This window comes from Cariama cristata, unplaced genomic scaffold, assembly GCF_000690535.1.
Source record: "Cariama cristata isolate BGI_N322 unplaced genomic scaffold, ASM69053v1 Scaffold39962, whole genome shotgun sequence".
Classification (NCBI taxonomy): domain Eukaryota; kingdom Metazoa; phylum Chordata; class Aves; order Cariamiformes; family Cariamidae; genus Cariama; species Cariama cristata.
This window is the reverse complement of record NW_009606195.1, coordinates 1-8,497: the sequence shown is the minus strand read 5'-3', so window position 1 is coordinate 8,497 and position 8,497 is coordinate 1. Positions and strand designations below refer to the sequence as shown.

At 38.6% G+C, this 8,497-nt stretch overlaps 1 protein-coding gene across 1 annotated transcript; it reads right to left on the bottom strand.

The window, feature by feature from the left end:
* Window positions 1-267: 267 nt before the first annotated feature.
* DTD2 (D-tyrosyl-tRNA deacylase 2 (putative)) lies at window positions 268-5,955 on the bottom strand. Its single transcript, XM_009696258.1, has 3 exons — window positions 5,935-5,955; window positions 2,642-2,711; window positions 268-610 (listed from the first exon to the last, which is right to left on the bottom strand). Exons 1-3 carry the CDS (start codon window positions 5,953-5,955, stop codon window positions 285-287), a joined length of 417 nt encoding a protein of 138 aa, XP_009694560.1. The 3' UTR covers window positions 268-284.
* Between the last annotated feature and the right edge of the window lie 2,542 nt (window positions 5,956-8,497).

The following is an 8,497-nucleotide window of genomic DNA, read 5'->3' as shown; positions in this document are numbered from 1 at the left end:
CATTTTTGTTTATAAAGCCTTCCAAATTATAAGTCTTCATTGGATCAATATTAACAATTAACTTGAGCACACTTCAGATGAATATGGACAAAAAACACATGCTCATTATCACAAAGCAGTCTCAGGCATGTTTCTATTTAATGGGATTGGCAACACCAGTACAGATGGGTGAAAGTCTTTCTTACACTGTATCTCCCAAACCATTTAAGTACATTAATGCTTGGAAATGAAAAAACAAACAAACAAAGACAACAGTTGCATATCCAGGATATCATTAATTTTTTTCAAAATTCAATCAGATGAGTGTAAGGTCCGTTTGTATCCAGTTTTAACACCTGCCTGTTTCCGTATGTGCCGTGCTTGATGAGAACACCTGCTTCCACACATTTCGCATTGGCAGTCAGTTCTTTTTCACACAAAGTCACAAACTGAGAATAAAGTTCCAGCCCTTTTTCTTTTTCAATGTTTGCATGGTACTGCATCTTTCTTCCCTTTGGTTTACCGCCTAGGGTAGCTTGCGGTATGATTAGCACATCGCCTGGTAAATCAAGAACAGAAACGTACTCGCCGCTTTCATTTTCACTTAATTTAACATTCAACAGCATATTGACTGCAAATAAAAATAAAATAAGAGTTAGTGTAACTGAAGTAAATTAAACAAGACCTACTGTAACATCATAAACAAGATTCAACAAATATTGTGATACGTGACAAACTATTCAAGTAAAAGAAACTGCTTATTAATGAAATGAAATATGGACAGTCAATAAATACTATTAACCAACTAAGATGTCTAAGTATTGTGAAGAATGTAAAGAATATTTATATTAATATGTCTAAAGAGTTATTTTTTGGCGGAAGTGGTCGGCTGTCTGAAATCTTAAAGTTGATTCTAGTTGGACACCCCCAAAGGAACCCAGGATCCAATTACCTAACTTAATTGCCTGATACTCAAGTAGGCATCATTTGCACAAGACTACACATTGTAGTAGGATATAACACCATCTTCAGTGCACTTTGGAGAAGTTTCTGCCCTGACTGTCTTTTCATTCTGGGTGCAGTAGTTCCCAGCAGGACCCAGCACTGCTCTGTGCTGAGGTCACAGCTCAGCAGTTTGGTCTCAAGTGGAGTGAGTGTCCTTCAGCGCTCCACTTTGAGATGTGCAGGTGCCAGCTTGTCTTTTGAGAGAGGAAACGGGCAGGGAGGTCAGAGATGCAATTTGGCCCATAAGCCAGAATATAGAAACTTGCAAATAAAATCGATGCGCTTACTAACATTATGTTTTCCAATGTTCCTATAACAAATCAAATCATTCCTCCCAAACCTCCTCCAACTCTGCAAAGGCTGTGAGGATACTAGTCATGCCTCCAAACCCATAAAAGTTTAATGCTGTTTGAAGCAAAAAAGAGCCGAGTTGTGATTCAGGAACCAAAACCACTCCTTTAAACACTTTCAAAATGCATGTAGGAAAAAATATTCTGTAAGAGAGACACTTAAGGAGGATGGTCGTGGATGAATCTCCTAATAAGAAACAGACCTTTCTTTTTCTGGCCTGTTTCAGCTGCCACACAGCTGAACAGGTCATTATTCTCAAGTTACACTCTCATGAAATTCTCACAAGCACAAAATCAATTTTCATATCATAGCTTTAAATACACCCAAAGATTTCAACTTAATTTAGCATCACAGAAAGACTGTTCCCTCCAAGACCAAGAGAGAACCCCCCAGGAGCTGCTCTCAGCATTTTCAATAGGACCTGTGCTTGTGCACTGCCAGGTCTTTCTGCTGGTCCCAGCAAGTAGCCTGAAATAGACCATTGTTACGTGACCTTTTGTGAAACCACTAATATCAGCCACAGAAAAGAAAAGGGGCACTTTTATCTGGAATATGTGGCATCAAAGAATTTCCCAGGTGATCCAGTGCTACTGATGGAGGAAAGGAAGGAGAAGAAATGAAATAAAAGTAAAAAAGAAAACAAAAGCAAAACAAAAAACCTCAAGCCAAAACAACAGTGGGTGAAGACAGAAATCACTACCATTTGACCTTATCCACAGCATCTTCTCTGCTTTGATTTAAATGTTAAAGTGCATGTGCAGAGGAGAGAAAGAACTGCTGTTACCACTTCTGAACCAGAAAACTGCACTTGAAATGCTAACAGTGTATACAGTATCACTGAACTGAGACGGGAAGGACACTGTTAGTTACCCACCCTACTCCCTCTACTGGCTGTAATTTTAAATATCCTGCACATACAGCGAGATCAGTGTTAAAGTACTTCTCAGATCAGGCCATGAATTATTTGAAAACAGTTTTCCCTTAAATTCACTTCTATCCTGGACTGAACCTGTTGCCTGATACATGCAATATGTCAAACAGCAGGTGCGGTGCTTTCTGTTTGCTAGAATGTTGTCGTCACGGGAACTGATTTTCTAACACGTTGATCACGAGCAGAGTGAGAGGTATGGACAACTATCAAAAGAAACAAGACAGACCAAGCTGTTCTTTCAGCCAGGTGATTGATTTGGAATGATGCTCTCTGATGGCTTTTTGAGTTCTTGTCCAAATGGCTGCCACCTTCTCTGCCTCTATTGCTTTTCTTCTTTTTCAAACAATACAAGAATTTATAAGGATTATATCGTACCAATTTTTGGAACAAGATCCTCATCAGCACCTTTGAAGAAGCATATGTAGATAACAAGTCCTCTCTGGATCTATGAAAGATTACAGAAAACTAGGTCAATGGTTCTCATTGTCCACCATGCACACTTATCATTAAAACTGGTATCAAAAATGACAAAACTACACGACAAAAAAGCTTCCGAGGGTAGTTTTAGTTATTTAGTGTAGCTTCAGACATCAAGTTTACATACCACACTGTGGAAGCTTATGAGATATATACTGATTATCTGCACAATGCTTCTACATACAATTAAGACAATTTATTAGCTTCATGTGAAGCCAAATTTAGTTGGAATGTACAATGTACAGTGTTGTACATTTCCTATCAAATATACAGATAAAATAATTGTCAGTGTGAAATATGAGTTTATCTCCAATTATGAAACATGACAAACACCACAGGACTTGTCAGTGAACTGAATTATATTTTGATGTTAAAAGTAATCTAGTACAGGATAATTCTGAAAAAACACCAAGTCTGTTAATTAAAGATTTAAATATGATGACCCATTTAAATACGATGACCAACCACTATGCAGTTGTTCAGAATATTATAAAGTTGTTCAAGATATTATTTATCAGTTTGGGTGAAACCTTTTCAGTGAAATAAGACCTTTCCTCTGATTTGTATAGAGTAAAGGATATGCCACTTCTTTGGCATTCAGAGACACTACTGGTAAGAAATATGTATTTGAGGGAAGAATTAGGTCTGTACTGAGGAAAAAGCACAAGGAAATTCTTGTGTCACTTTTCTCCTCTCCTCATTAGTTCACAAGGAATGTATGTGTAACAACCTGTGCTTTATTAAGACAAACTGATAGGCTCTGCAGCCAACAGCAATTATGTCTCATACAGAAATATACCCGAGTGGTCTAACTGCTTCAGGAAAAAAAACAAGGGCATACAAAATCCACAGGCATAGAGTATCTAAAAAACCCTCACCACTGCTTTGTCAAGAATAAATATATTTTTGTCAGAAGAAAAACAAATGTCAGCTTATGAAATACCACCTAAGAGATGCCAACTAGATTGGGGCAGGAAGGAGTCATTAATATTGATGTTATCAAAACAAAAGGATAAGAAATATGAATAGTTTCTTAAAAATACCTTTTTCTTATTTTTCCTCTTTATTTTTCCTTTCCCTTTTTCTTTAAAAGATAAAGGTTTCTGGTGAAGGAAACTTAGCTATACACATGAGATTTTATCCCTTTGTTATTGCAGAGATTAAACAAAATGCTCAAGGCAATGACTGAGAAGAGCTATGCTTTCTCAACTATTTTTCTAGTGACTAACTTCTGGAAAAAGAGAATGCTCTTTGTAGCCAAAATGTCACATGCTGACAACTTTCAAAAGCTTTAAATGGGTCCTTTCAAAACTCATTTTGACCACTGCAGAATATTATACAGGTTCCCAAATGACTGCCGTATTTCATAAACACTGTAAGAAATTTGATGGCCTGAACCTCAAATGACATTTCAAACCATCTGTTCAAATGAGGGAGAGAAATGCAGGCTGCCAAAAGTTAGATATCCTTACATGTTTAGCTAAATATTCATTCCAGAAACAGACCAGCATCAGGATATTAATAGAGAATAACAATGCACAGGTACCTACTAACAAAAATGTTTATGATAAAATAGGCCAAACCCATTTACATTGTATATATCTGACCACTGCGTTAGAAATAAGTGACTCCATGATACAGCACACATCACAGAAAATCATTCTGATTCTGAGCCTTGTGACAGTGTTTTTTTGCACAGTCTCACATATGGAAGTAACGATATTCTGCAAGCAGTTCATTTAAAAAGATAAAAAGGTAAATAAAGTGACATCTGCAAGTCCTAAGGCCAGACAGCTAAAGATTAAGTAAAAACAGACATTATTTTTCCAGCCTCTCTCATGATTTGATGTCTATTTCTGAATATACTTTTTATCACAGGATAAGATATACATATTGAAGGAAATTAGATGGACAGGAGGTTAAATGAAAAAAAAACAAAAAACATTCAGAGACAAATTAAAGCTGCTGGAGGATGCTTCTATTTATATTGCATGCTTATGATCTTCTAGAACACTTTTTCAACCATGTTGTAGTTGAAAACTATTCAACTATTTGTAAGTTGAAAAGGTTTCAACTATGACTTAAAGCTGTGGTTGAAGACTATTTTCAACAGGTGCAACTATGTTTGAACCTCTTGTTATGTCTTTTTTGGTCTTCAGATTTCTTATTTGAATATTAGATGTAAAATTGAATGCAATTTCAAGAGCCAACCTAATAATAATGCATGTCAGTCCTCTGATCTTGTATCAGTTGTTTCAGGTGTCCTAAGACTTGTGCTTGTTGCCAGTGTAAGGCACAGCAATGTGTAAACCTTTTTAACCAAAGCAAAAACATTGCCATTGCTGAAGTCCTCTGTAACCTATCAAAGTCTAGCTGACTGCTCTTCAGAGCTATATTTAACACAGGAAAAATCAAGCAAAATGACAGAAAGAAGAAGGTCATAAATTCAACATGCTGATGCACAAACAGTCACTGCAAGGAACGTACGTAGTGACAGGCAGGCGGTTGGGCAGGGGAACTGTCCTCTATGTGGATTTATGGTTATCAGTAAAATGCCTACATAAATAAACCGGCAAAGCAAGTTACTTTGCAACACTGGCATTTATTATACAACTGTCCTAAGTAATCATCAGACCAGGCAACCTGCATCATGAAGGACTGAAGTACCCAGCCCCTAAGGCCATACAGCCAGCCTTAGCCATGCTGCCTCCCAGCCCTGCTTTTTAGCTCTTTTGCAGGAAAAACAAATAATTAACTCCTTCCTTACCCTCCTTACTAAATACATTCATCTGAATTTTGCAGGATTTCATTAGCAAAACCCAAATACAATCTGTAAAATTTTACCTCAATTCTACCTTTTTTTTTTTTTTTCAGGAAAATGTAATGCAACTGATAATGAAAACGAGACACTTTGTAATCCTTAGGAAGCCAGTTTGTGAAACTAACTTACATAAATTATTCTTTGACATTTCCTTTTCAAGTTCAAATTGACTACTCCGTGAGAAAATAGATTTCTTCATATTTCTTACATTTGGCTGCAGCAAAAAGAGATGACACCATCCACCACAGGTCACAGAACAAGTCCGTGCCTGGTACTTTGCACCTCTTTTTGCTGTCTTAACAAGAAAACAAATCAAGGGAAAGAAGATAAGGGAAAGACAGTTTTCATTGCATAAAACGTAGGCACTTACACTTTTTAGCTGAACATTCATTTTCTGTTTCTTTTCTCCCATAGTTGTGAAATACACCGACTCTCACCTTATTTCTCCCCCGCCTTTATAAGAAGAATTCTTTTTTTTTTCTCCTAGTATTTTGCTGGATGCTATCTAACCAACATTTCTCCATAAAGAAGACATCCCATCCCCAGTAATCCTCAACAGGCCAGAAAAACTCAATCATTAAAACACAATGAAGGCAGTGATTCATGCATAGATATAAAGTACACTCCTAAACTTTCTCCAGATAAAGAACATCCGCTCTGAAGTTCCTCAAGTACCTACAGGGGTCTCTTAAAGCTCAGAGGCTATTCAAAGCCACCTACATAATGTGCTATTTATAGTACCCTAGAAATTCCTCAAGGTGAGGACCTACTTTTAAGTTGTTATAGATCATCATGAACACACTGGTTTATGTAAATAATAGTTTGTGAGGTCTGTATTTTTTATTTTTGTATTGACATGCATATACAGGCAGTAACCCTACCAGAAAACTTCAGCAGCCAATATTCCTTCCAGTGACCTCTAAAGTAGTCATGCTAAAGAAATTATGAACTTCCCATAGTTTTTTGCTGCATGGTGACTAGTTCTTGTTAAAACAGATTTCTCTTAAAAAGCCCCAGGTACCCAGGAAAGATTCCTAAGTACCAATGGCAAATACTAGTAAGGTTCACGTCTGAAAAATATCTGCTGCTAAGACCACCCAAATCTCTTGCAGATTCCTTTAGTGCTATCTATTACTTTGCCAGTGATTTTGGTTAAGCCATTTAAAACTTCAAATAAGGGATACAAACAGCATAACCTCCTTGTAATAGAGTTAGTCATGTTATCTCTAAACCATAATGTATGCCTCTTTTCGGATAGTTAAGAGACAGCCAGCAAAATGGCATTTCTGCTTTTATTTACCAGATCTACAACTACTTCCGAGATTAGCAACCTAGAAATAGGATATTTCTCCTATAGTTAACTTATGCTGTGCTGAGCAACTTTCACTATAATTAACCTTACACTGAGAGACTAATAATGCAATACACACAGATGCACTCCAGCCCAACACAGTATCTGTGAGGTAACACGTATTTCCTCCGAGTAAAATGTTCTCGTTTCCCAGACCATGCTGCAGAAACTAGGTCTTATGGATCCACCTGCCACTTCCAAAGAAGGAGAGAAATGTTTTAAGAACAATGTGAAAGTCAAACAGTGGAAACACCTAGGGACAGACTTTTTTTTTTTAAACTCTCTTCAGATTTGTTGGAACACTCATAAGCCCTTTAAACACACTAGAATTTTCACTTTTTAAAAGTTATGCGGGTGACTATATTTAGCCCCTTCTGTTGTAGTAGTCTTTAAGAAGGACAAAAGACAAAACCAAAAAAACCCAAGGACCAAATAGTTGACACCTGCATAGATGAGTTATTCTAGGTAACCTATAAACAGTGACAACTACAGCAGGACAGTGCATCCAAAAGGGCAGTCCTCATACTTTGGTAAATAGCCCTGGGCTGTATGCACAGCACATAGCCCGAAGAGTCTGCAGATCTACCTACCTCTCCCAACAGAAGACTATGGGACGAAAAGGGGGAAATGACAATGTTTCCCTCAAGCTGTGTGGTGTTCTACATCCTAAATTTAATTTTTGGTTACCTAGCCTTTCTTCTCCAAGCGTACACTATCACACAATTAACAAAGTTCACAGCTGAGCCCATCAGTCAAGTTTGTGGCACCTCTGTGAAAGTGTGTTTAAGAAAGGGCAGACAATGCCAAAGAGGGAACAACAAGGTTAGAGGGGAAGGAGGTGTTTTGTGGTGGAGCAGCCATGCTCCTGAAGGGACTGCAGCCTGTGGAAGTCCCATGCTGAAGCACAGGGAAAGAATGAGATGGAGCAGCAGAGGGAAACCACTGCGCACTGACGCCAGCCTCCTGCGTTGCCCATTGCCTTGCTGGAGGATGGGGTGTAACTGCTGGTGACAACAAGGGGGTAAGGAGAGAGCTCTGGAATAGCAACTAGGAATGGGGTAGGAGAGGTGTCTGAAGTGAAGCTTAGCCTGGAAAAGGAGAAGGGGTGTTTTCCTCAAATGTCTAAATATTTGGGGGCCTTTTTTCAATACCCAAATCACTAATAAAATATTTATGTTAACTGGCAATAAATTAACTTAAATTCCGTAAGTCAAGTCTGTTTTGCCTGTGACAGTAACTGGTAAGCGATTTCCCTGACTTTACTCTGACTCACTTCTTTTCTTACTGTTTTTGTTCCTCTTTCCCCATCCCGGCCGGGGTAGAGAAGCAGCTGGATGGGTCCTTGGCTGCTAGCAGGGGCCAGCCCACCAACCCCCGGCGGCTGCTTCCCACGTAGCCAGCTCTCTGAAGAACGAAGCCAAGCAGAGCCAGAGTGCAGGTTTTGAAGGCAGGTATAGATAGCATGTCAAACTGGGCTCTTTTGAAGCTCCACGGACATTGCTGCAGGGACTGCTGATGGGACCACGCGTGGGGAAAGGGCGGTAGTTTCCCTCCTGTTGTTACCACCGGCAGCACCCTCTGT

Coding starts and splice junctions, on each gene's coding strand:
- DTD2 (XM_009696258.1), bottom strand. CDS start 5,955: ATGAATGTTCAGCTAAAAAGT. Junction 2,712..5,934: donor TGAATGTTCAGCTAAAAAGT/GTAAGTGCCTAC, acceptor AATCTTTCATAG/ATCCAGAGAGGACTTGTTAT. Junction 611..2,641: donor GGATCTTGTTCCAAAAATTG/GTACGATATAAT, acceptor TTTTATTTGCAG/TCAATATGCTGTTGAATGTT.